General features: G+C 37.2%; 5 protein-coding genes, 1 non-coding gene and 5 pseudogenes across 12 annotated transcripts; 7 read left to right on the plus strand and 4 right to left on the minus strand.

Moving 5' to 3' along the window:
* Window positions 1-67: 67 nt before the first annotated feature.
* fbxa-180 lies at window positions 68-2,916 on the minus strand (annotated as a pseudogene). Its single transcript has 9 exons — window positions 2,858-2,916; window positions 2,603-2,810; window positions 2,468-2,554; window positions 1,780-2,425; window positions 1,106-1,355; window positions 947-1,058; window positions 701-904; window positions 575-652; window positions 68-530 (listed from the first exon to the last, which is right to left on the minus strand). Coding segments are annotated over exons 1-9 (2,107 nt in total).
* A 145-nt stretch (window positions 2,917-3,061) lies between these two features.
* Window positions 3,062-4,998, plus strand: F31E9.3 (F-box domain-containing protein). Its single transcript, NM_074984.4, has 4 exons — window positions 3,062-3,352; window positions 3,404-3,487; window positions 3,682-4,420; window positions 4,773-4,998. The coding sequence occupies exons 1-4, from the start codon at window positions 3,315-3,317 to the stop codon at window positions 4,968-4,970; spliced, it is 1,059 nt and encodes a 352-aa protein (NP_507385.2). The 5' UTR covers window positions 3,062-3,314; the 3' UTR covers window positions 4,971-4,998.
* Window positions 4,999-5,378: 380 nt separating this feature from the next.
* Window positions 5,379-6,640, plus strand: F31E9.8 (annotated as a pseudogene). The gene is made up of 3 exons: window positions 5,379-5,519; window positions 5,683-6,408; window positions 6,452-6,640. Coding segments are annotated over exons 1-3 (1,056 nt in total).
* A 280-nt stretch (window positions 6,641-6,920) lies between these two features.
* sdz-16 (F-box associated domain-containing protein) lies at window positions 6,921-8,439 on the minus strand. The gene is made up of 3 exons (NM_074985.7): window positions 8,317-8,439; window positions 7,619-8,048; window positions 6,921-7,567 (listed from the first exon to the last, which is right to left on the minus strand). The coding sequence occupies exons 1-3, from the start codon at window positions 8,391-8,393 to the stop codon at window positions 7,040-7,042; spliced, it is 1,035 nt and encodes a 344-aa protein (NP_507386.1). The 5' UTR covers window positions 8,394-8,439; the 3' UTR covers window positions 6,921-7,039.
* Window positions 8,440-9,268: 829 nt separating this feature from the next.
* Window positions 9,269-11,203, plus strand: srg-44 (Serpentine receptor class gamma; the record flags this gene model as incomplete). Its single annotated transcript, NM_074986.3, has 5 exons — window positions 9,269-9,512; window positions 10,273-10,400; window positions 10,468-10,608; window positions 10,654-10,962; window positions 11,005-11,203. The coding sequence occupies 5 exons, from the start codon at window positions 9,269-9,271 to the stop codon at window positions 11,080-11,082; spliced, it is 900 nt and encodes a 299-aa protein (NP_507387.2). The 3' UTR covers window positions 11,083-11,203.
* F31E9.10 lies at window positions 11,163-11,353 on the minus strand (annotated as a pseudogene). Its single transcript has one exon. A coding segment is annotated over exon 1 (191 nt).
* A 758-nt stretch (window positions 11,354-12,111) lies between these two features.
* Window positions 12,112-16,028, plus strand: fbxa-185 (F-box domain-containing protein; the record flags this gene model as incomplete). Its single annotated transcript, NM_074987.5, has 9 exons — window positions 12,112-12,204; window positions 12,257-12,306; window positions 12,592-12,801; window positions 12,847-12,930; window positions 12,976-13,083; window positions 14,720-14,932; window positions 15,019-15,102; window positions 15,148-15,778; window positions 15,827-16,028. The coding sequence occupies 9 exons, from the start codon at window positions 12,112-12,114 to the stop codon at window positions 16,016-16,018; spliced, it is 1,665 nt and encodes a 554-aa protein (NP_507388.2). The 3' UTR covers window positions 16,019-16,028.
* A 581-nt stretch (window positions 16,029-16,609) lies between these two features.
* Window positions 16,610-18,807, plus strand: fbxa-186 (annotated as a pseudogene). The gene is made up of 10 exons: window positions 16,610-16,668; window positions 16,723-16,786; window positions 16,830-16,885; window positions 17,014-17,223; window positions 17,270-17,352; window positions 17,408-17,515; window positions 17,560-17,766; window positions 17,848-17,931; window positions 17,980-18,613; window positions 18,657-18,807. Coding segments are annotated over exons 1-10 (1,656 nt in total).
* A 748-nt stretch (window positions 18,808-19,555) lies between these two features.
* Window positions 19,556-23,252, plus strand: fbxa-187 (annotated as a pseudogene). 2 transcript variants are annotated; one of them is made up of 13 exons: window positions 19,556-19,614; window positions 19,664-19,703; window positions 19,750-19,802; window positions 20,088-20,147; window positions 20,200-20,281; window positions 20,324-20,400; window positions 20,524-20,733; window positions 20,779-20,862; window positions 20,908-21,015; window positions 21,063-21,269; window positions 22,254-22,337; window positions 22,383-23,019; window positions 23,061-23,252. In that variant, coding segments are annotated over exons 1-13 (1,893 nt in total). The 2 variants fall into 2 exon arrangements; another variant differs by lacking the exons at window positions 20,088-20,147; window positions 20,200-20,281; window positions 20,324-20,400.
* A 10-nt stretch (window positions 23,253-23,262) lies between these two features.
* On the minus strand, window positions 23,263-25,398 carry fbxa-188 (F-box domain-containing protein). Its single transcript, NM_074990.4, has 5 exons — window positions 25,175-25,398; window positions 25,037-25,129; window positions 24,361-24,459; window positions 23,701-24,315; window positions 23,263-23,599 (listed from the first exon to the last, which is right to left on the minus strand). The coding sequence occupies exons 1-4, from the start codon at window positions 25,372-25,374 to the stop codon at window positions 23,784-23,786; spliced, it is 924 nt and encodes a 307-aa protein (NP_507391.2). The 5' UTR covers window positions 25,375-25,398; the 3' UTR covers window positions 23,263-23,599; window positions 23,701-23,783.
* Window positions 23,308-23,328, plus strand: 21ur-11706. The gene has a single exon (NR_070111.1).
* Window positions 25,399-25,561: the final 163 nt, after the last annotated feature.

The following is a 25,561-nucleotide window of genomic DNA, read 5'->3' on the forward strand; positions in this document are numbered from 1 at the left end:
AAATAAAGACCATACTGAAATATAGTTTATTATAAATACCTGAAATGACAACCAGAAACTAAAACAGTTAATACTCTGGACATGGTACAATTGGAATTACACCTTCAAACTTGTATCCATCCACACAATTCGCTGGTACACAGTTCATTGAATCAAATGCGTTCTTTACAATTTTCCAACGCGGCATATTCTTTCCCTCTTTCATATAATCGTTAAAATCAAATTTGAACGGTAGAAACTGATCGACCTCGAGTTTGAATGTGCTGAACTGAAGTTCCGAGCCGTCCAACATCAGTTTCAAATCATTAAGTGTCATGGCGAGATTGCCGCCCGAAACCTGCCAGGTATTGGATTTCTCCTTTTCGATTTTTACATTCGCGTCACTTTGAGCGATTTCTTCATCCTTATATTTAACACTATCCTGGTCCATTTCAAGTCTAACAGAACGATTATGAATGAGAACACGGAAATTTTGGACGCCGGAAAGAATGTTGGGTTGGAATCCTCCAGACACTTTCCACAATACGAACCTAGAATTTTTCAAATTTTTAGGGATTGAACTTTGAAGTTGCACCTGTCAATAGGTCGAGCTTTGCTTAAAATCATGTTGATGACTCTTTGCGGAAATCTAAGACGTGAAACAGCATCGGAACTGGAAAAATGAACAGCACATTAATATTAAGAATGCAATTAAAATCACCAAAGACAAGATTCTAGCTCAAAAGTTCCCTGTGCAATTTCTTGGCTCCAAAACTCGAACTCGCGGTAACCCATAGAACTTTCACCGACTGTCTCACAGAAAACATCATACGCTTCCTCTACAGGTTCATTTTTCAAATAATCATACAGGATACACGCTCGTAGAGCATGTTTGTCTGTTTTCAGCACAGCGACAAGCGTTTTCCTGTAATTATGGTGAAAAGGTTTTCAGTCACTTGTCACTTACATTTTCTCATCTTGAAATCTATTATTGTCTTCTGAACGAGTTATCGGATTCTCCACAACGGCGCTTCTTCCGTATTCCAGAATTTTCTGACGTCGAAGTCTATATGGAGTTTCTGAAAAAAAAGACAATTTTTTTTAACGACCACATTTAAAACTATACCTAGATTTGGAAAAGACGGCGTGAAACTTGAAATGTGAAATTTGTGATAGTTTGAGTCTTTAGGCTTGAACACTGTTCGCTGAACATTTTTAGCTTCAATTGTAATCCCGTGTTCATCGAATTGGATGATGACCGGAATATCACATTGCAAATCGTTTTTGTAGTTTTCAAAGTGTTTCTCAGCTTTACGCAAGTTGAATTGGTGCACAGTAATTCGTGCATGTTCAAAGTTTTTTGATCGTTCCACAACCTGAAAATCGCAAAAAGTTTTCGATACTCAAAGTATATGAATAAGTCAGTTAACCTCCAGGTGTCAGTTAAACTAAACCTTGGAACCTGGCCGATAAAATTATTCAGGCCAGTGCGGAACCCGAACGTGTTAGCCACGTGTATTCAGCTCGAAAATTTTCAAAAAAGGCGGGAAAAAATATATGAATTCGCCAAGAGGAATTTCACCGCAGCGCGTGAAAAAATGTCTGCATTTGCGCGTGATGGTGTTTGCACAAATTACACCGAAAGGTCGAGCTGAAAACACGTGGTTAGTCGCTCCCAAATAACTACCTTTTCGCACTACGTTGCACACACAACAGCGCGCGGCACCGGCGTGAGGTCCGCATTAACTCTTACTTTTTAAGCCAGGCTTCGGATCTAATTATATACAATCAAAAACCAACCTGCATGATTATTTCTACATCTTTCTTGGAAAATAAATTCATTGTTACTTCGATCAAGTGAAACTGGACAAGCTGATTTACGGGAAGAAGTTCCAGCGACACGATGCTTTGAATTGTAAGTGACTTCGCTTGCTTCCACTGCTCTAATTGAAATAGAGTACCGGATAGCTTTTCAATGTTGCCGAAACTCAAGTGTACAAACTCTTTAACTTTGAAGCAAGCCAAAAGGGGAGCCGCTTCACTGGAAGAACAATTCAAAAACTCTACGCCTGAAACATGGCATTTCATCAATTTCAAAACGTTTTCAAGTGCATCAAAATGTATTTGGCGAGATTTTCCTTTCACGGTGATATTGACAATAAGTTTTTGCAGTTTGACTTTCGGGTTCGTCAAAAAGATGGTAAGATCGATGAGAATAAGTTCAAATGGGGAGGCTTTGCTGATACTTCTGTGAAGAGAATTTGCGTCAAGAGATCTTCCGAAACGCAATTGACAAAATCCTTTGATTAGCTTATATTTCACCTGGTAATTGTCCAACTCTAAGCTTGCTTCAATTCCTGACACGTTGTAGCCAACTGTTTTGATTCCATAGTCCTGGTTATCGATTGAAGCGCGCAGCTTCTGATTAACTTTTCGAACAGAGAATCTGAAATCATTTTTATATTTGGTTTGAGCTTATAGAGCCTACCGATAAAAACTTTCTAGCTTGCTTGTAATCTCATTAATAACCTCCGCTGGCAAATCACATAAGGAAGTTGACTTTACTTTCTTAAATCTGCAAAAAATATCGAAACTTCACTTTGTCAATTTTAACTAAACTTACTTCATAGTTTTTGTCAAATTCACGTTTCCAATTTCAAATCGTTGAAACCAGTAATCGAATGTCTTTTTATCCTATGATGTTTTTTTCGAGAATTCCGCAAAACCTGTTATATGCGATTTCAACAGGTTTCTTCTGAAGATATTCAAATAAGATGCTAGCACGGAGTGCATGTTGATCATTTCGAAGAATTTCAGCTTTTGTGAGGTCTCTGGAATGTGGGAATTTTGTTTTATTGTAACATTCATTAAAACTTACAGCTTTTCTGCAGCTTTTGCTTCGTTAGATCTCTTGCTGGTAATTGGTTTTTTACCCATTTTAATGCTCTAATAAATAGAATTTAAACACCAAAACGTTTGAAATCTTTAAAAATGAAGAGCAATTGAAAAAATGAACACGAAACCTGTTATCAGTGGTGCTGAAAAAACGTCAAAATGATAACAACGAGGCATCGGTTTTTTCTGAACACTGATCATTTAAAATGTATATGTATGCATTACTTTAATAATAATTTTACTTCAAATCATGAGTTATGATTACTTTCTCTTTAATTTGAAGTTCAGTCTCCCTACGTGCATTTTCTCATAGTCAGTGCATAGGAAAATTTGTGTTTGTTCAATTTTTCCCGCAGTCATCATTTCTCGTTATGTCTGCGCCTCTATACGAAAATTGGAGGTATCAATCATTGTCGTAGTTTTGATTTGTGCAGTCAAAAATGGAAAACCTAGCAGAGTCAATAAGTTCAATAGAATTGTAAGTTATTAATAAATTAGTTTAAATTTCGAAAAAAAATACTGCTTTCAGATCAAAAACAAATACCATGGCAATTTTGGATTTACCAATCGAGATTATGGAAGAAGTTCTTGAAAAGTTGATGCCAGAAGAGCGGTGAGTTTACAAAGATATGTGCTGCTAACCCCGGAATATGTCGGACGCCCATATCACTAAGAAGTCGTATTCTGCAGCGCCCGACATCCTCCTGGTTTCGCTACCCAACAGGGGAGACCTGTACAACGCGGAACCCGTCGGATGACAGCCGCTTATCATACTTTATTGCCTGTTCAACATTTTAAAAATTTCAGATTCGTTGTTCGGAAAGTGTCCCGACAATTTTGTCTCCTTATTGACAGCAAAGCCAATGGCCTCAAAAATATTCGGTTCCATTGCTTCAGCGTTGGTAATGATCAGCACTGCACTATAGACTTCAATCACACTTATGTCGAATACAAGAACATTTTTGCAAAAGTGGCAACGAAAGAAGAACAGAAGGAGATAAAGAAGCTCGACGTGAAAGATGATTGTTATGTAGCTCTTGGGTATAATCCCAAAAGTTGGAGACGTTTAAAAGGGACGAATAGTTTTGATGTCGCCATGACTGACTTGGCGTTCTTCTTGAAAAATCCAAAAACTCGACTAGAAGTGTTGAGCATCCATTTAAGTGCTCCAACTGACTCTCACGATTGTTGCTCTGAAACTATCACGAATCTTTTCTCCACTCAACTCTCTAATCTTCATGTCAAAAAGTTTGTGCTCAAAGAGTTTACAAGCTCTCAACTTGCGAAGATCCTTCCAAGTTTTAAGGAAGGTGTTCTGGAAGAGATACATCATCAGATGTTTCAATCAGAGAGCAGTCAACTTGTTTTTCAAGATCTAGTTGAGTTGAAGCAATGGAAACAGGCGAAGTGCTTGACAATGAAACCAGCCGCTCATGAAACTTACGATGTGGATCTTTCTACAGATTTGATGTTGATCGCGCATTTTCCAATGTTGAAAGTTCGTGTGAAGATTTTTACGGTGGAGCATGCAAAACAGTTGAGAGAGGTAAGGTTTTGAGAAAATCCCAGGTACCCAGGCTTCCCAGGCTCCCACGGCGGTCCCAGGCTCCCACGGCGGCTCGAGGCTTCCCCGGCGATCCCAGGCTTCCACCGCAGTCCCAGGCTCCTACGGTGGTCCCAGGCTTCCACTGCGGTCCCAGGCTCCCACGGCGGCCCCAGGCTTCCCCGGCGGTCCCATTCTCCTACGGCGATCTTAGGCTCCCACGGCGGTCCCAGGCTCCCACAGCGGTTCCAGGTTTCCTCGGCGGTCCCATGCTCCCACGGCGGTCCCAGGTTTCCATGGAGGTCCCAGCTTCCCAGGCACCTAGATTTTATGAAATGCATTTATGTATTTGCAGATATTCCCGAAGATTGCAAATTTCGAGTCGTGGATCATCAAAGGCAATATCACGGACCCTCCTGAGATTGTGAAGGTTTTCCTTCCAGACTACAACAGCTACCCAGAGGGATCTGCAAAGTACATTGCTGACGGCATAACATATTTGATTGATTTTGACACAAAATTGTTCATTTTTGAAAAAAGTTACTATGATTAATCAGATTGAAATGAAAAACTCTTTGAAAACTTGAAAATAATCAATGTCTGAGCAGCCGACAGATAAGCGGGACATTCAGAAATTTTTGGCAATCAATGGCAAATCGGTTATTTGAGTTTTGTAGGAACTTGGAATTGTTCATTCTAGTACTCTGAAAATTTCAAGCAGCCGACAAAGATGGAGGGCCGCGGACCTGGATCATTGTCGGCTGCCCAAAAATGCTTGTTGCACAAAAGTGAACGGTCAAGGCGAAACTAGGCAATTTCATGATGTCAAGTTGACATTTCCCAGCCCAACTTTGTCATTGTGTACTCAAAACTAGTGATAGCAGTTTGTAGTTTGATAGTCGCTTCGTTTCTTTATCGTTTGCGTTTTTTTCTCAAAACCGTCCGCAAAAGTGAATTTCAGATCAAAACCCAGCGGGTTCAACATTGTGCACTTGCCAATTGATGTTCTCGAAGAAGTTTTGGAAAAGTTGGAGCCAAAGTGGCTAAACGCTGATTGGTGGGAAGTTCACATTTCTGAGGTGATCATACTGAGTGATTTAACGTAGCCCAATCCCCTTCCCGTCAGACAGTCTGCTGTCAAAACAAGGACTACATGACCAATCAGCCATAATTTGCTGATTGGTTTGAAAATGGGCGTGGCTAAACGCTGATTGGTCACATGTTCCCCTTTAGCCAAAATATCTATGCGTCATTCATTTTTTCAGATTCCTCCTCCGCAAAGTCTCCCGCCAATTCAAATCACTTATCGACAACAGAGACTATGGTCTCAAACAGATTCAGCTCTCAATCAACAGAATTTTCAAAAGCTGCTCTATATATTTTGATGAGAATTGTGTCGAATACGAGGACATTCCAAAACTGCCTAGAGGAACACCGAAAAAATGGGAGAAGCCTGTGCAGAAAGATTACTGCTCGGTTTGTCTGGAAGATGATGTGATCCATCGGGTGGTAGGCATGGTTCATTTGGAAGTTGCGTTAAGTGACATGACACTTTTCTTGAGAAATCCTAAATGCCGACTGGAAGAGTTGTCAGTTCCACGGGCTTTCAATCAAAATTCTGAAACTATAACAAGTCTTTTCTCCGGCCAACTCACCAATCTACACGTCAAAAAGTTCACACTAACAAGGGACTAACAAGGGTAAGGGAATTCACAAGTACCCAACTTGCTCAGATTCTTCCAAGTTTCAAGGCAGGCGTCTTGGAAGAGATCCTCTGGGAACTACACGATCCAGTAAATATTGATGTTTTACAAGAAGAACTTGTCGGATTGGAGCAATGGAAAAGAGCAAAGAGCTTGATAGTTAGGCCAAGTTATTATAAAAAATCTTACATGCATGTCACAACGGATTTTCAACTTTTTGCAAACTTCTCGAAACTTGAAGCTCACCTGAAACTTTTTAGAGAGGACCATGCTCGAGATTTGAAAGAGGTGGGTGTTCTTAGACATGTTATCAATAATTTTTATATTTTAGATTCTCCCGAAAATCCCAAATTTTCAATCCTGGACTCTCCAAGCTCCCATAGAAGATCCCGTGGAGATGGTGAAAATCTTCAAGCCGGACTATACGGGCGGCCCGTTTGGAAGCGTAGAGTACACTGCTCATGGATTGATATATTTGATAGAATTTGATTTTAAATACTTTAAAGTTATTGCAAAATAAATTGTTTGTTATTTTTAGGCTTAGTAGTCTTAGGCTTAGTTTTAAGCTTATCCTTAGGCTTAGGCTAAAGCTTAGACTTAGGCTTAGTCTTACACTTAAGCTTAGGCCTAAGCTTAGGCTTAAGCTTAGGTTTTGTCTTAGGCTTAGGCTTAGGTTTAGGGATAGGCTTAGGCTTAGGCTTAAGCTAAACTTGAGCTGATGCTAACTTTCATTAATGTTCAATCGTTTTTCCACTCTCAGTTTTTTGAATTAATTTACTCAAAAATTAAAAGGAAATGAATTTAAGAATTTAGAAAATTTTATTAGCATATAAAAAAATGACAGTTTGAAATGACATAATGACATACAGAATGAATTGAAATATTACAATAAAAACTAAAAATTCAGAGGAAACATCAACTAACAAGATCTTTTGGCAGCTGGTTCACTTAATCCCCTGGACCTTCTTCTTTTCCTCTCCAACTTTTTCTCCCGCTGGCTCCAAACAAAAACTTGAAGCTTAGCCTCTCCGAAAAGCACACTGACACGAACTCCATCATCTCGAAGGAAGTCATAAGCTTCTGCCAAGTCAATTCCATTTGCCAATGAATCCTTCTGTTTTGGGTAGAAATGCTGCTGGATCTTCAAGAGATTTTTGGAATGGGATGAGTTGAGGAAGAACTTTTGTGGCCGGTGCTCTGGGTTCCATTCCTGCGCGTTGAGTCCTTCAAGTACTTCAATTGGATCCCAACTTCCTTCCCAACTATCTCGAATCGTTAGAACTTCCAGTTGACTATTGGATTTTTTCAGAACTTGCAGGAAATTGCGGATGGTCTGGTTGGAAGTTGAAACACGATCCAGAAAAACGATCCGATTGTTGAACTGGAGAAGATCCGTGAGAGCCATGTTACCAGAGTGGCCCACAAACAAATAGTCCACGTTGTAGATCTGAAAGAGAGGCTTAGATTGATGTTTTATAATTTGGACCTTATCACTTACCTTATCACTGTTGCTCCAGGCTTCACCAGACAATACGATTCCTTTCTCGACGCTGATTGACTCCACCAACTCATCCTTTTGATGTTGCCAGAACTCATCTAATCCAGTGGAAATCTCATTGATAATCAGGTATTCACAGCTTCTGGGCATCTTCTCTTCTTGCTCCAAAAACTTATAAGCCATGTACGAGGAACCAAAGGATAAAGTGTTCAAAGACACTTTGAACAGATTCTCCAGGTGCTTCAGTCCGTGATGAAAGAAAGTCAGGTCATCTTCAATTGTGGATTTATTGAAACTGTAGCCCCACGGCTGCTGGTCGCTTTTGATCATTCTATCGTGAGCGCCCAGAAACACTGAGAAGCCGCCAGTTGGGATTTTCATCGATTTTATGAATTGCTGAAGTTTCGGAGAGTCTACAGAGAAGTTGATTCTAAAAATAAAATTATTTTAGTATTTGGAAAACTTTTAAAGTTAATGTGAAATTGAAATTTGCAGAACCAGAGATTTCAGAAAACTGAAAAAACCTTGAAATTCAAAGGCAGTCGCAGTGCAGGGTAAATCTAAGTCTAAGCCCAAGCTTAAGCCTAAGTCTATGCCTTAGTCTAAGCCTAATACTTAGCCTTAGTCTACACCTAAGCCTAAACCCAAGCTTAAGCCTAATCCTAAACCTAGACTTAAAAAACATTTTGAAAACTTACAATTCTCCAATAGACATCTGTCGGAGCACATTTTTCAATGGAAGGAATGATAAGTCGGCGACACGGAAAGCAGACATTTTTTATAATGAAATAAAAAAACTAGGACTGTAAAACTGCTAGACTGATATGTTCTCCTACCGAACAGGTAGTCTTGGAAAGTGCAGCAGAACATGGGCGGGGCCTGCCAATAAAAACGCGCGTTCTTCTAATCGATATAAAGAAGGACATCTGCCATGTTGTAAATTTGCAGACTGACTTAACACATGTAAGATAGAGATTGACATGGGAATATTGAAGAGATAATATACCCGAATCTTAGGAAGACATAGGTCAGTATTGTGGGAATTTGACAGTTATAACTATTTTTTCAAAATTCTTGTAGATTATCAGGCTCTAAAGTTACGCCAGCTTTGACCACGCGTGGTATATCAGGCTGTCCTGTCCGTCGGTTTGATCTACAAAAAATGCGGGAATTTTTTTGCCCAAAAAATGTGACGTCAACACGCTCTTAACCATGCAAAATCAGTCGAGAACTTTGTTTATCTTCTCCCGCATTTTTTGTAGATCCACGTAGATCAAACCGAAATGGGACACTCTGACACCACGTGTGACCAGAGGTACCCTTTCACAGCCCGTGAAGCTCTAAACACACATGAATATTTTGCAGGCTCTTTGAAGCGTAAAAATGCAGTGTCCCATGGCAAATTTCTTGAAAGTTCAAGTTTTTAGCCTTTTTCTTATCAACCACCAAGTCTATAGTTTGGCACAATATTCAAACAAATCACGACAAAACTAAGGAAGTAGGCGGTCATGAAAAAGTCGTGCTAAAACATTATCTGATTACGTAAATACGTGCATCAAAAACCGCCTACATCAAAAGTTATCCGACCGTGAAGACTAACTTCATTAATTTTCCCTAGACTGAAACCCTCCCAGGCACCCAGTACTTCCAATGTCCTCTACCTTAACACTCTTCCTCGCATCTACCCTATATGGCTTACCATCTCTAATTCTGTACATTTTAACATTTGTAGTAATATTAAGACACCGAAAAACATTTGATTCCTCTTTTTTCCAACTATATGTGTTTGATGGAATCATGAACTTATTCACCTATATTATGGGATTCGTGGTAATTCGTCTGGCTAGTGTAACCTGTGGCGAGTGCGTGATGGCTCCTTTATTCAGGAATTTAGGTGGGTTGGTGTTTATTTTTTGCAAGTTCACTCTAAATTGCAAAAAAAATACCGGTTTCTTGCCCAAGTTTGGTCCAAAAAATATAAACTTGGATCAAAAAAGTTGAGCCGAAGTTTAGCCAACTTTTGATCTAGGTTAATATTTTTTGGGCCAAGTTTGGGCCAGAAACTTGAGCCAAATGCCGAGAACCCTGAGATTATCGAACTAAATCAGTATTGGTGATATTCCAATTTTCGGCCTTTTTGAGACGAATTTTTCCGATTTTTTCCATATTTAAAGGTGGAGCAGCGTCAGTGAGGAAATTGTTAAAAATCACTCCTTTGGTCCCAAAATGACCAAATATCATGATAAAACTTTTCAAAAAATTTTCGAAAATTTTTTGTTTACTGTCAAAAAGTGGCAATTACTAAGTTTTTGCCACTCATAATTTTGGAAGTCGACCAAAAAAAAAATGTTTTTCTACAATTTTTTATGTTTTAATTTTGTTTAAATTATTTGTATTAAAACATTGTAGGGAGTCAGAACATGCGACATTCCTTTAAACTTCCTCAAAAGCCCGTATTTTTCAAAATTTTGGCAATTTGCCAACACTTTGGCCGGAAATTATGAAAAATCTAAAATTTTTTGGAGTGTTTTATTATGATATTTGGTTGTTTTGGATCATTATAAGTGCATTTAAACAAAATCCCCACTGGCGCTACTCCACATTTAAAGCATACATATGTCTACTTGATTAAGGTTATAGCTAAAATCTTTCAGGTTCCATAATTCCCCCGAGCCTGCTAAAAACCTTACAACCCCATATGGCCTATGTACAGTACTCTATCACAGCCCTTGTTTCCCTGAATCGTCTCACAGTACTTATTAATTATAACGTTTTTGAGCCGGTGAGTCCTCGTTGGACTTTCTTCAAGTCTTCAAGTCGTACCTGTTTGCAATAAAAAGCTGTTATAGATTTGGAAGCGATTCACCTGGATATTCATTCTATTAGCTTTTTTTGCTCCATTCCTGAAAACCTACGTAATGTTGATATTTAAAGCTGAAATATCTTACATTGAGGCTACAGACTCATTTGAGTTAGTCTCTAATGATTTGGTGTGTAATTCGAAAGTTTATTAATATATCCTTTTAACTTTTCAGCCATTCAGAGAGATCTTCCTATCCGTGTTTATGTTTATGATGATCACTATGATAATCTCCACTCTTTGCAATTTACTCAGTTTTCGGTTTCTTCGAAGTCTGAGCATTCAACGAAAAAAGGCAGAAGCTAACTTTCTAATAATCATGTCAATTACCTGTTTTGTTCAATTTGTTGGTGCAGTGCTCACTGGGGGTCTATTATTCCATGAATCTGCTGAATTACTCGGAATTATTCTAGTGGTCCTGCCATATTCAAGTGACCTACTCTCACTTCTACAGCCATGGCTCTTGGTGTGTTTTAGTAAAGCTGTAAGTCTTGTGAAGGTTGTAGGGAGTAATTGGGATATTCAGATCCGGAAGCAAATCAAGGAAACGTTTGGATGGAGCTCAGAGCAGCATATTGTCCAAATTCGATCTATTACAAGCTGAACAATACTATTTTGGTTTTTGGACTGCTGAACAACAAATAGGGATTCAAAAGTTTTCATTAATATATGAAGCATTGAAATTATATTATCCGTTTAATTTGAAATAAATTTGAAGTAGTTTACAAGAGAAAATTCTTGTTGTGACGCGTGTGGTTGATCATTGGTCAGTGATCACTTTGATATCCAGGCACGAATACATTAGCAATTTCAATTGGATCGAAGTCGCCTGATTCGAAGTTTGCGTGTTTGAAAGTGCTAGATTCCATCAAAATCTAAGCCAATCCAAGCTCACAGAGCCAATCCGAGCACTCAGAGCCAATTCGAGCTCTCCGAGCCAATACAAGCTCCTAGAGCCAATCCAAGCTACAGCACCCCGAATGAAGCTATTGAATCAACTAGCCCAAGAGATCATTCTAATGGAATTATTCTCACCATATTTTTAATAGCGACGCATGGTTAAAATCGCACTAATTTGCAATTTTCTGCCTGATGAACTTCAAATTAATGTGTTGTTAAAAGTTTTTCATTCAAATTATTGTTATAGACACTATATAAAATGATTATTTTTTGTTCCTATTTAGTTGGATTATTTTTTCGACATTAGATTTTTGTTAGATTTTCTACATTTTTCATGAGCAGTTGCCGCACATTCTCCATTTGTTCAACTTATCACCATTTTTCAGAGCATGTGAATAAAGAATTTTTTCAAATCTTTTGTCGTAAATGTTTGCTACTATCTCCGTTGTTTTACCAAAAGAAATCAACATAAAAACGGGCACATAAAAATTGATAATAAACACGCCGTGGAGACAAGTCAATTATTCCAGCAGGGTGTTTGAAACAATTTCCTTAACTTTTCTTTTTCAAACATTAGATCTCTTCTTAGTTTCTCAATAGGACTTTTAAGCTATACGCTTTTGGTTTTTTTCTGGATATTAACAATAAAAATGAATTTCTTTCAGGTAGTCAAAATTCCAAAAAAAAACCGTACACATTTTTTAAAGAAAACCTAGACGGAAAACGCAAAGAAATGGATGAATCACCGAGTATATATTTCAGAGGAAACTGTATTTCGACGACTTGTACAGGATTAAGAGGACCTAATTATGACAGAAAATGCTATGTATGAAATAATTCTAAGTTTAGAGAAAAAAAAAGTTTTCATGAAATTTTAGGGAGCTCCACCAAATGTTGGATACGTGAACGAAACATCAATCATGCCACGGTAAGGGAATTTTCTTTTGTATACGCATTTTTTTATCTGGAGTTGAAATCTTAATAAACTTAAAAATTTTTTGGCGATAATTTTTTAATTGAAATGAAAATACATGCCTGTGTATTATAACCTCACTTTTTTGAATTAAATTAGTAATTGGTTTAATTATTCGTTTATTCAACACATATACACAAGTACCGAAAAAATTGTTTTCGGTAAGACGAGGCGTCGGTTGTCTGCGTCTTGCTATACTTGTTGCGCAGCGAGGCTAGGTTTAAGCATAAATATTTTCAGGCCAATATCCCAAGGGGCTGTAACCATACCAAATAGTCAAATTGCAATTCGAACATGTATTCTATATGAGCACCTTCACGGGAAGACGGTTACAGAGGCATATGAGAATTTTTGCCGCAAAGTTGGGAATGGTGTCATTGATTTTAGATCCTTTGGATTTTGGTTTGATAGATTCCGAACAGGAAATCATGATTTGGGCTATGACATTGAGTGAGTGACAATAATCAGATTTTTTAATGCAAAATCCGATTTCAGCTCGGAACTTGAGCCTCGGTCTTTGGCAGAAATGCACAAGGACATTATGAGAAACATTTTAAGAGAGCTCAACTCCGAACCCACGTAAGCTGAAATCTGAAACTAAATAAACTTGAACTACAAACTCAGAAATTCTCCTGGACCTTCTGACCACCTTCAAGATGAGGATGAGTACTTTCCCGTCTACAATCAGCTAAAGGACCTTATCCAAGAACTGAAAGAAGAACAAGACCCCGTGTTGGTTTAACGTGTTTCTCGGCAATTCGCATCGTACATTCCTCGCATTTTCCTCGTACATTCCTCGCATGTTGCGCCTCTCAAGCCAAATCGTGAGCGTTAGTCGTAAATTCCTCGTATATACGAGGAATGTACGACAAAGGCGGGAAATGTGTGTATTTTGAGGTCTCTGCAGCTCGTTTTGCTTGATGGTTTGAATATTTTCCACCATTTTTTACTTTTAAACGATTTTTTTCGAATGAATGAAGTTGGAAAACGTTTACTTGTTAGTATTAGGTTGGCAAGAAAATCCTGTCCTAATTTTTTCTCTTGTCATTGTGGGCTGAATATCAATTTTGGCGTTTATTCACTACTAATGTTTGATAAGTAGAAAAAACTCTTTGCAGTAATTTTTCTGTTATACATGCTCCTGGCGCACACCACAATGAAAGATTCAAAAACTCTTCTAATGAAAGTTTATGATGGACATGCTCCCTCATTTAAAACTATACAGAGATGGTTCGATCGTTTCGGAAAGTGCGACTTTTCTTTGAATGAAAAGGAATGATCAAAAGACCACATAAGTTGAATTTGAATGCACTAAATCAAGTGTTGAATCGGATCCATTCAAAACTACCCGTGAGCTTGCAAGCACGCTTGGGGTGCATGATAGATCTACAGCAGATGGCTTGACATTGCTCGGTATGAGGAAAATACTTGGTCGATTCGTAAATCATTATTTGACCCGTTCCATCATTGACCGTCGAATTGGTGTTTCATATACATAATCTCCTCATTGTCCACGGCTGTGACCGTTGGTTGGACCGGGTTCTTACTGGAAAGCAGAGTACGCTCTCCACCACATACAAATTCACTGAATTGGAGAAGAACAAACTCTGACTCGTGCCTTTCAAGCTAGAACCTTCACAGTATGAACAACTCTCTAAGTGGCATCCATGCAATACTTTGAATCTCTGTACGATGGATTCCAGGACAGGGAATCCACAAGTTATAACTTTATATATCTCTCAACGTTGGCAGTACATTGTTGATCATGATAGAGCATGTAACTGATTTTTTGTTTGAGTATTCTTCAAGAAATGAATGATTGAAAAATAGGGCAGAACTTTCCTGCCAACCTAATACTTGTGAATAATTCTACTGAAAGTTTAATAATTATTTTGCTTCACGAAACACTTCAACATTTTCCATTCAAACAGCCAATAATATCTGATTGAACTGAAATTATCACCAGTTGAACGCATCCTCTTTAAATAACCAATTATACACTTCTTATCTCGCGACAGTCGTGGATCAACAGGTAAGAAGTTTGATTCAGAAATCAACCAGGACAGTAAACAGGCAAGTTCAATTCTCAACAGTGGTACTTTGGAAACATACGAGGAATGTACGACGTGCAAGAACAGCGAGCCACAATGTGCGATGAATGCGCGACGAGCTACGAGCGCGGCAACATTACATTTTGTTTTTCTCCTAACCTTGTCGTATGTTCCTCGTATATTGGTCGTGCCTCCTTTTTACACTCACAGTTTTGTCGTACATTCCGGACTTTCTCCTAAATGTACGAGGAAAATGCGAGGAACGTACGATGCGAATTGCCGAGTTGCTCCCAAATGTTATAGTTTAAAATTTTCAGGAAACCCGTTACAGACCTCGTAAAACCATTTGAAAACAATAGGAAAGTACTGTGGGGTTATATATATTTTGAATGCTCTCAGAGTAATTCAATTTTTGAGGCTTATGAGAAAATGTGTGAAACTGTTGGAAAAAATGCAGTCAAGTACTGGGAGTTTGAATATTGGTATCAGAAGATTAAGGCAGGGGATTCCAGTATGGAATCTGACATTGAGTAAGTTTTACTTTTGAATTATAGAACATTAGGGAGCTATAGTTAATTTAACGTTACTCACATTCTGCTAATTTTTCATATTTCAGTTTTGACAAAGAGATCCGATCACTGTCCGCAATGCCAATAGACATAGTTGGTGAGATAATGAACAAATTGAAATTAGAAGAAAAGTGTGTTTGATATCTGTGTACAAATTTATCAAATAAATTTTTCAGACTATTGATGCGAAAAGTTTCGAAGAGTCTTCGTGGCTTCATGGATAAGCTAAACATTGGTGTTGAAAAGATTAGTCTCAAAATCTACAATACAACTTCAGTTTTGCAATTCGATGAGAAGGAAGTTATCTATCAGAACAGGAAGGACAACTGTAAAGTGTTATATGATAATCAAGAAAAGCTTGTGAAAGGTGGAAAGTATGCAATAATGGCTTTGCATGATTGGTCCATGGTTATGAAAAATCAGAAGCTTAAGCTGAAAGAGTTACAGTTTACTCTTGATGTAGATTTGGGCGATCATCAGAAACTCTATAAAACTATCAAGACTGTTTTAGAAAATTCAAGCTATTTGAATGTAGAGAAGATCACACTTGAAGGATTTTCAGTCAGGGAAATTATAAAAATACTTCAACATTGTAAATCAAGAACACTCGAAGAGATTGTGCTGGGCTCACTAACTGATAACAACTATATTGAGAAGTTGGTTGATATGAAACAATGGAAAGAGGCAAGGGTTTTCGAAAGTAGCCGGAACTGTATAATGGCATTGCCAATTGTGCATTTGTTACACTTTTCAAAATTTGATGTTTCCATGCCTGTATCAGAGTTTGGTGCGATGTTGATCCGAAATGTGAGCAAAGATATACTATAACACTTTTTATTTTTGTAATTATTTTAGCAACTGCTGAAGTCCAGTAATTTTGAACGTGGATGCTTCAGAATGTTGAACTATGATCCTATGAAAATTTTGAACGTATTTGAGCAAAATTATTCAGGAGGAACGTCTGGATCAATCACCTACAATGATGAAGAGTCGGAGTTCAGAATTCATTTTGATACAATGAACTTTGAAATTATTAAGTGTATTTGAATAAAAATTTTACTTTGTTGGGTTTTTCACTTTGTCTAGAAATTGCAGTTTCAATGTGAAGCGCCTTAGACACAGTAATATGAACTTTCAGATCCGGAGGCAAGATGAGGAGAATAGAACTCTCTGCCAATAATTGTTCACACATGATCTGTTTCAACCTGCTAAACTTTAATATAATCTGTTTTAATTTTTTTTGTTCCTATGTTGTTGGAATTTTTTTGAAATTACGTTTGATTTTAAAAATAAGAAAAGTACGCATACATTCTTCATTTGTTCGACTTATCATCATTTTTCAGAGCACATGAAAAAAGAGTTTCGGCAATTCTTTAGTCTCTTTGTCGTACAACTTCGTTTTTATCTCCCGTGTTAAAAAGGGAATTAAACAGAAAAACGCAAACGGTAAATGATAAGAGTTTTTTCTAGACACACATGTTGTTTTACAATAAACATCGTGGAGGGTTTTTTCTTTACAATTTCTCTTCAAAATGTTTCAGTTTTTAATTGTCTCAACTACACTTTCAAGCAATGCATGTTTTCCAGTATATCCACACTAACAATTTGATTCTTTTAGATAGTTGAAGTTCTTAAAAAATGAGCAACTATCCTGTGAAAAGTTACACGAAAAAATTTGAGGAAACTCCTGAATCACCGTGAGTTGTTTTGCAATTTTCCAACGGAGTGAGTTGGTTTTTTTTCAATTTCAGAGTCGTCAATCCATCTTCGTCTACGGGAAATTTGAAGTTTTTAAATAGAAGGGAATCAATAGAGGTTTGAAAGCAAAACATTAACATTGAGCAAACAATTTTTTCAGAGGATGTCGTGTTCACCGGAAAGGATGCACGTGAATCGTACACCAATAATTCCAGAGTGAGAAGAAGTTTCTTCATTAATATAGAATTTCCGTAGTGCCACAATTTCCGTTTCAGTTGAAACAATCGTTTTTCTGACTGCTTATCTTCTGAAAATTGTTAAGTTTAAAACACAAATATTTCAAGACCAATATTCCAAGTGGCTGTAACCATACCCAACAGCCAAATTGCAATCCGAGCATGTATTCTCTATGAGCACCTTCAAGTCAAGATGCTTACAGTGGCATATAGAAGCTTCTGCGACAAAGTTGGAAACGGTGTCATTGATTTTAGATCTTTCGAATTTTGGTTCAATAGATTTCAAACAGGAAATCATGATCTGGGATACGATATTGAGTAAGATCACGATATTTTGACTCTGATGAAGCTTTAACAATTTAAGAATGAGCTTGAGCCTCGGTCTTTGGCAGAAATGCACAAGGACATTATGAGAAGAATTTTAAGAGAGCTCAACTCTCAACCCACGTAAGCTGAAATCTGAAACTGAAGAACCTTTAACTTCAACTTAACTTCAACTCAGAAATTCTCCCGGACCTTCTGATCACTACCAAGATGAAGATGATTACTTTCCTGTCTACAATCAACTCAAGGAGCTTATCGAAGAACTGAAAGTTTGGCTAGAGCCCGCGTAAGGACAACACTGTCTTTTTAAAAACCTCTGGGTTATTTCAGAGAAGCCGAACCTGTCAAACAAGTCGAAATCAACCGAAAAGTGCTGTGTGGCTATATTTTGTTTGAATTCTTACAGGGAAATTCGATTTTTGAGGCTTATGAGAAACTGTGTGTTACTGTTGGAAAAGATGCGGTCAAGTACTGGGACTTTGAATATTGGTACCAGAAGATCAAGGCGGGGGATTTCAGTATGGAATCTGACATTGAGTAAGTTTTACTTTTGAATTGTTACACATTAAGGAGCTATAGTGAACAGTACTCACTATCTGCAAATTTAGCATACTTCAGTTTTGACAAAGAGATCCGCTCACTGTCCGCAATGCCTAAAGACATAGTTGGTGAAGTTATGAACAAACTGGGATTAAAAGAAAAGTTTGTTCAATATCTGTGTTTGAATTAATTTATAAAACACATTTTTAGACTAGTGATGAGAAAAGTTTCAAAAAACCTCCGCGCTTACATGGATAATCTGAACATTGGCGTTGAAAAGATTAGTCTTAAAATCTACAATACAAAATCAATTGTTCAATTTGATGAGAAAGAAGTGACATATCATGAAAAAAAGAATGATTCTACTTCGCACAATAAAGATCAAGGGATGTATATTAAAGATGGAAGCCATTCAAAAATGGCGTTGCATGATTGGTCGGTGGTCATGCAGAATCAGAAACTCAAGCTCAGGGAACTCACTTTGACTTTGGCCATGGAAAGTTATAAGCATCAGGATTGCTATGAAACTATCAAGACTGTTTTGAGAAAATCGAACTGTCTATTTGTAGAGAAGATCACACTTGAAGGCTTCACTTTCCGTGAAGTTTCCGAAGTCCTACGGAACTGTAAACCAAGAGTACTTAACATGATAGTGCTTAATTCGTCGACAGAGAGCAATGGAATTGAACATTTGGTTCATTTGGACCAATGGAGAGAGGCAAGGGTTTTTGAAAGCAGCCGAAACAGCATTTTACAAATATATGTCGGGATTTTGTTTCATTTTTCAAAGATCGATGTTTCCCTGAAAACTCTATCAAACTCAAATGCGATTCAAATGCGAGATGTTAGTCGACCATATACTTTTAATCAATATAATATAATTTCAGAAACTCCTGAGGTCCCCTAGTTTTGAACATGGATGCTTCAGAATGTTGAACTACAACCCTATTGAGATTGTGATTGTGTTTGAAACGAATTACTCAGGAGGATCATATGGCGCTATTACCTACAACAATGGCGAGTCGAAGTTCCGAATCCAATTTGATAGGATGAATTTTGAAATTATTAGGCAATCTTGATAATGCTAATTGTAAGATGGATATTTTTGTGTTACTTCTGTTGCGATTTTTGTCTCCCTTTTTTTATGAATTTTGTTTTTGTCAGAAAGTGTACACCTTCTTGGGCCGTTATTAAATTTGTTGCAGAAAAAATGATCAGAGGTTATTAAGAAACCATGAAAACATGAGAATGCCTACATTTGCGGCGCGAAATATCTCCTAGCGAAGTCTACCGTAGTATTGAATGAAAATAACAACAATTTGGAATTTAATTTCAGGTGCGAGCGCGAAAATTTTCATTTTCATTTCCATAACGCGTGGTATCGAGATGAAAGAAACGGGAGACAAAAAAACAGCACTTTTGTACTCAAAACTTCACGTTTCGCGTCTCCCGTTTCTTTCATCTCGAAAGCACGCGTTATGGGAATAAAAATTAAAACTTTCGCGCGCGCACCTGAAATTAAATTCCAAATTTTTTAATTTTTGTTCAATACTACGGTAGACATCGCTAGGAGATATTTCGCGCCACAAATGTAGGCATTCTTATGTTTTCATGGTTTCTTAATATTATCTTAAGACTCTATATGTTGACAAGAGAGTCAACTAAAAGACGAGAATGATAAGAAGTTTTTCGTGACAAACACATTGTTTCACAAATTTCTTTTGATTGTTTTAAAACAATTTTTATTTATGAATTCTATGCTTTCACAGACTCATAACTATAGAGAATGGGAAATTCTTCTGGAAAAAAGTTAGCGAAAAAATGCAAACAAAAACCTGAATCTTCGTGAGTTGTTTGCAATTTTCAAACATCGTGAGTTTATTTAAAATTTCAGTGTCAGCAAGTTCCAGGATCAAATGAATAAATAACTTTTTGTATGCAAGAAGACATGCTGAAAATTGACAAAAAACAGTTTTTCAGGGAGTAAGTTCAGCGGAATTATACAGCGATTTTGCTACATTGTTCATTCCAAGGTGAGATAGTACTTTTACATGAGTTCATAAAGAGCTTCAGAATTGGGGCAAACGATTTCTTTGTTAGTTTATCTTCTTGAAATATTTCTTAATATAAAACCAGTACGCAAAAGTAAGCATGCATTCTCCATTCGTTCGACTTATCACCATTTTTCAAAGCATGAGAAAAAAATAATTTTGGCAATTCTTTAATTTCGCTTTTATCTCCCATTTTGAAAAGAAGATTAGAAAGAAAAACGCAAACGGTAAATGATAAGATTTTTTAAGACGATCATGTTGTTTCAGAGTGAACATTGCGGAGGGAGTGAACATTGCGGATTTCTATTAAATTTTTCTTTAAAATTTGTCAGTTTTTTAGTTTTCCAGTATATCCATAATAACAATTTAACGTTTTCAGATAGTTGAAGTTCTAAAAAATGGGCAATTCCTCCGCGAAAACTATCGCGGATGAATGGGAAGAATATTTTGAACCAATTGAGGTTTGAGAGAAAAAATTAACACGGAGCAAACAATTGTTTCAGTATAAGCGTCCACGGATTCTAATTTATCGTTCCGGGGCGTGGACGTGTCCACCAAATAGTGCACCAGTAATTCCCAGGTGTGAATAAATTTTTTCATTAATTCAATAAGAACTACAATTTCCGTTTCCATCAAAACAATCATTTTTCCTGACAGCTTATCTTCCGAAAAATTGTTAAGTTCAAAACATAAATATTTCCAGACCAATATCCCCTAAGGCTCTAACCATACCAAACAGTCAAATTGCAATTCGAACATGTATCCTTTATGAGCACCTTCACGGGAAGACGGTTACAGAGGCATTTGAGAACTTCTGCGGCAAAGTTGGGAATGGTGTCATTGATTTGAGATCTTTCGAATTTTGGTTTAATCGCTTCCGAACTGGAAACCATGATTTGAGCTACGACATCAAGTGAGTAACAATATTCAGATTTCTTATGCAAATTTCAGGTTTCAGCTTGGAACTTGAACCTCGGTCTTTGGCGGAAATGCACAACGACATTATGAAAAACATTGTAAGAGAGCTCAACTCTCAATCCGCGTAAGCTGAAATCTGAAACTGAATAAACTTAAACTACAAGTTTAGAAATTCTCCTGGACCTTCTGCCCGCCACCATGATAAAGATGACGATTTTCCTGCCTACAATCAGCTCAAAGAGCTTATTCAAAAACTGAAAGATAAACAAACCCCCGCGTAGGGACAGCATTGTCTGATTTACAAATATCTCTAGATTATTTCAGAAAAGCTGAACCTGCCAAACAAGCCAAAATCAACCGGAAAGTGCTGTGTGGCTATATTTTGTTTGAATGCTTACAGGGAAATTCAATTTTTGAGGCTTATGAGAAACTATGTAATACTGTTGGAAAAAATGCAGTCAAGTACTGGGACTTTGAATATTGGTACCAGAAGATCAAGGCAGGGGATTTCAGTATGGAATCTGACATTGAGTAAATTTACCATTTGAATTATTATGGAGCTATACAGTGCGTCCAACTTCTATAGCACCCCCCTCCAATTTGGCGGTTTGGAGCTTTTCAAAATATTTTTTGGAAAAGTGTTAGTGCAGTTCGATAGCAAATTTTGAAAAACCTATGCTCTCCAATTTTTATTATGATATCTCAAAAATCACGAAAATTAGGTCAAAATATCGGAAAAATGGCCGTCCAACTTCTATAGCACCCCCTCTGATTTTTGACAATTTTCGGTAAAATCGGGGTTTTTTTTGTAATTAATGGATTTATTTTGTGAATAACTTCACACCAAAATGATCAGACGGTTTCACTTTGACATTTAAAAATATATATACCACTTGAAAACACGTGGAATGCCGTTTCCAGAGTTAAATCAAGCCTTCTTAAAAACACTGCAGTTACTCCCTTTACCGTTTGGTTAATAAGAATGGATGTTCTCTACAACTAATTACATAGTAATAAACAGACGGAGAAGAACATTTTGATAAAGTTTGGTGTTGCAAAACCGACTGGAAGCCGAGATATGGCCTCTGAAGAAAATAAGAACGTTCCAGGACAATCCCAGGCATTCCACGTGTTTTCAAGTGGTATATTCATTTTTTAAATGTCAAAGTGAAACCGTCTGATCATTTTGGTGTGAAGTTATTCACAAAATAAATCCATTAATTACAAAAAAACCCCCGATTTTACCGAAAATTGTCAAAAATCAGAGGGGGTGCTATAGAAGTTGGACGGCCTTTTTTCCGATATTTTGACCTAATTTCCGTGATTTTTGAGATATCATAATAAAAATTGGAGAGCATAGGTTTTTCAACATTTGCTATCGAACTGCACTAACACTTTTCCAAAAAATATTTTGAAAAGCTCCAAACCGCCAAATTAGAGGGGGGTGCTATAGAAGTTGGACGCACTGTAGTTAATTTCTCAATTCTCACAATCTGCTAATTTTTAATTCTTCAGTTTTGACGCCGAGATACGCTCACTTGCCGCGATGCCCCAAGATGTTGTTGGTGAGATAATGAGCAAGCTGGGACTAGAAGAAAAGTTTGTTCGACATTTGAACATCCATTTAAAAAAATAACTTTTCAGACTTAAAATGCGAAAAGTTTCGCAAAACTTTCGAAACTTCATGAATAAACTGAGCATTGACGTCGAAAAAATTAGTCTAAAAATCTACAATGCAAATTCAATTTTGCAATTTGATGAGAAAGAAGTTATCTATCAGGACAAAAAGGATGACTGTAATTTGTTATTCAATGATCAAGCGAAGCTTGTGAAAGGTGGGAACTATGCAATAATGGCTTTGCATGATTGGGCAGTGGTCATGCAAAACCAGACACTGAAGCTCAAAACACTTAATTTAACTTTGGCATTGGGAAAATCTGAGCATCATCATAACTGCTACACAACTATCACGACTGTTTTAAAAAAGGAAATTTGCTCGCTGGTAGAGAATATCACACTTGAAGGATTCCCATTCCATGAAGTTTGTGAAGTTCTACGGAACTTTAAACCAGGAGTACTTTATAAGATTGTGCTTAACTCGCCAACAGACAGCGAAGGTATAGAATCGCTAATTCATATGAACCAATGGAAAACAGCCCGAGTATTCGAAAGCAGCCGAAACTGCATACTTGCCATACCTATTGAGAATTTGTTTCACTTTTCGAGTTTTGACGTTTCCCTGAAATTTCTTTCAAAGTCAGATGCCTTGAGGATCCGAGAAGTGAGCAAATAATTACTATAACACTTCCAAAGTTATTTCAGACACTATTGCAGTCCAATAATTTTGAACACGGTTGCTTCAGAATGTTCCAGTACGACCCAATTGAGATTGTAATTGTGTTTGAAAAAAGTTACACAGGAGGCACGTCTGGAACAATTACTTACAACAATGGCGAGTCGGAGTTCTCTATTCAATTTAATAGGATGAGCTTTGAAATTAACAGACGTTCTTAACAGTATGAACTGTTTTGTATTTGATTGGTTTTATTATTTTTATATGTAACAGTAATATAATTCAGGAGTGGTACAATTGAAGCTCGGAATGAAACTAAATTTTTAAACGAGACAACACCAAAAAAGTTTAATGAGCTCAGTGACCCAATTGTGAATTAATCTATCTTTTTGATTTGAAAAGTCATGGGAGTAATTTTTAAGAGGAATTTCTTGTTGTGTCGCATGTAATTGATTATTGGCCAGTGATTACTTTGATAATTAGGTATGAATACATTTGCAATTTCAATTGGATCAAAATTGCCTGATTCGAAGTTGGCGTATTTGAAATTGTCGGATCTCGTCAAAATCTGAAACAGTTTTATTACAATTATTAATTGAATTCCGCGTAATTTCCGAGTATACTTGTATTAGGAGAATCAAAAAAGGTTTTATAAGACATAAAACTTACATCTTTGATTTTAATAGCATCTTCTTTGGTGAAAAGGTCCACTGAAATGTCGAAATAGGTGAGATGAAAAAAATGTTCAATTTTCATGGAAAAATTGGCATTTGAAAATAGCACAGCTTTTGCATTTTTCCATTGATATCCATGAATCCTGGCTGTTCATTTGAAAAAGAAGAGAACGTGTGAATTGTTTCAAGCGTTCTAGCTTCAAAAAACGGCAGAATTGTGTCCATTTCCTTGCTACTCAGCTCCCACTTTAGTTTTCTGACTTTCAAAGAAGTCATTACACTTAGGACTTTTGTTAAAACATAGAAATTGTTTTGCCGATCTTGTTCGGTTTGAAACATCACATAAAAAGTTTTTGCCACTGCCACCTTCGTCAATGCTTTTTCAAAATCTTGAAGGGCAACTTGCCTATGATCTCCTCCGCTTATTCGTTTCTTTTTGTTTTCACATGTTATCCTGCATTCGTTTCCTACAGAAGTATAGTGGAATGTTTTCTCATTGAAGAATATTCTAGTCTTATCGTCTTCGAAACATATTCCCAATGTATTAAAAAGATTGTCTTGCTCATCAATAGTTTGACGAAAGCGACGTGTAACTTTTTTAGCGACAAGCCTTCAAAATACAATAGGTATGAATAAAACTTTGCAGAGATCTCACCTATCGCAAGGTTCCAATTTGCTACAGAGTTCTTGCCAAACTTTTCTGGGCATACTTTGTAGTGAGAAAGCAGGTTTTTTGTTTGGTCGGGGCGGTAAACTGAAAGAGCGTATTGAAATACGTTACTATTAATGTCTTCTAATAAAAATAATTTGGAAGTCGTCAAGTTATATGCGCAGCTACAAGGGAAACTGCGAGAAAAAAGAAAAATATATCAAAGAAAAAATCTAAATTGATTTTGAAAAATTAATTGAACGGACTGATATATTTTCCATAAACTTTAGTAAATTGCCCGAAAGTACGAGTTTTACTAGAATTTTTGAAAACTCCAGCTTAACTTGTAACAACTTAACAAAATATTGAAGGACAAACAACTACTTGAGACTAGGGCTGGCAGCGGGTCGACACACCTTTTTGGGTCGACACAAAAACGTGTCGCGGGTCGACACGCGACACCTTTTTACAGTAGGAGGCTAGTAAAACACCACGCGAAAGCGTGTCGCGTGTCGACCCGCGACCCATTTCGTGTCGACACGCGACCCATCGACCCACTGAAAAAGAGTCGCGGGTCGACACGCGACCCATCGAGCGTGTCGCGTATCGACCCATTTCGACCCATTGCCAGCCCTACTTGAGACAAAGACGCGACACATTTTTTTAAATTGCAAAAACTTACCCATGGAAAAATTGAACAAAACTCCTGCACCACTCTTTTTCGGAAAGGTTGTTGGACATATCTAGTAATGGATTGACCAAACTTTGCTCATCGCTAAAATGTAAGCATTAATGTTTCACAGAAATTAACTCAATTCACCTTATTTCGTCCTCCAAGTCATGATTGCCATTGTAAAATTTATAGAACCAGTAGTCAAATTCTTGGTATGAAATACGTTCTTTCAATGATCTGCATATTTTTTGATACGCTTCGAACACTGGTTTCTTCTGGAGAACTTCGTAAAGAATACAGGATCGAATGAATGTTTTGGAGTATGGGGCTTTAGCGGTGGCAGACATTTTTGATCGATAGATTGCAAATCTGTAAACGAGTGTTCTATTAAATTAGTTTAAATATTACAGGAAAAAACAGTTTTTAAGCAAATAAACTACATCAATAGTTTAGGCATAGCAATATTTTTGGCAAGCCATTCTTCCGGGTTGACATCAATCAAAGTTAGAGAACACGGCAAATGCCGGAGAATTA

Source organism: Caenorhabditis elegans, chromosome V (assembly GCF_000002985.6).
Source record: "Caenorhabditis elegans chromosome V".
Lineage (NCBI taxonomy): Eukaryota > Metazoa > Nematoda > Chromadorea > Rhabditida > Rhabditidae > Caenorhabditis > Caenorhabditis elegans.

What these genes read in the sequence shown, in the direction of transcription:
- sdz-16 (NM_074985.7), bottom strand. Translation starts at nt 8,393, where the DNA reads ATGTCTGCTTTCCGTGTCGCCGACTTATCATTCCTTCCATTGAAAAAT. An exon ending in CAGATGTCTATTGGAGAATT is followed by an intron (nt 8,049 to 8,316) that starts GTAAGTTTTCAA and finishes TTTTATTTTTAG; the next exon opens with AATCAACTTCTCTGTAGACT. An exon ending in CCTGGAGCAACAGTGATAAG is followed by an intron (nt 7,568 to 7,618) that starts GTAAGTGATAAG and finishes CCTCTCTTTCAG; the next exon opens with ATCTACAACGTGGACTATTT.
- fbxa-188 (NM_074990.4), bottom strand. Translation starts at nt 25,374, where the DNA reads ATGTCTGCCACCGCTAAAGCCCCATACTCCAAAACATTCATTCGATCC. An exon ending in GACTTGGAGGACGAAATAAG is followed by an intron (nt 25,130 to 25,174) that starts GTGAATTGAGTT and finishes CTTACATTTTAG; the next exon opens with CGATGAGCAAAGTTTGGTCA. An exon ending in TTTGTTCAATTTTTCCATGG is followed by an intron (nt 24,460 to 25,036) that starts GTAAGTTTTTGC and finishes ACGCTCTTTCAG; the next exon opens with TTTACCGCCCCGACCAAACA.
- F31E9.3 (NM_074984.4), top strand. Translation starts at nt 3,315, where the DNA reads ATGGAAAACCTAGCAGAGTCAATAAGTTCAATAGAATT. An exon ending in TCAATAAGTTCAATAGAATT is followed by an intron (nt 3,353 to 3,403) that starts GTAAGTTATTAA and finishes TACTGCTTTCAG; the next exon opens with ATCAAAAACAAATACCATGG. An exon ending in ATGCAAAACAGTTGAGAGAG is followed by an intron (nt 4,421 to 4,772) that starts GTAAGGTTTTGA and finishes ATGTATTTGCAG; the next exon opens with ATATTCCCGAAGATTGCAAA.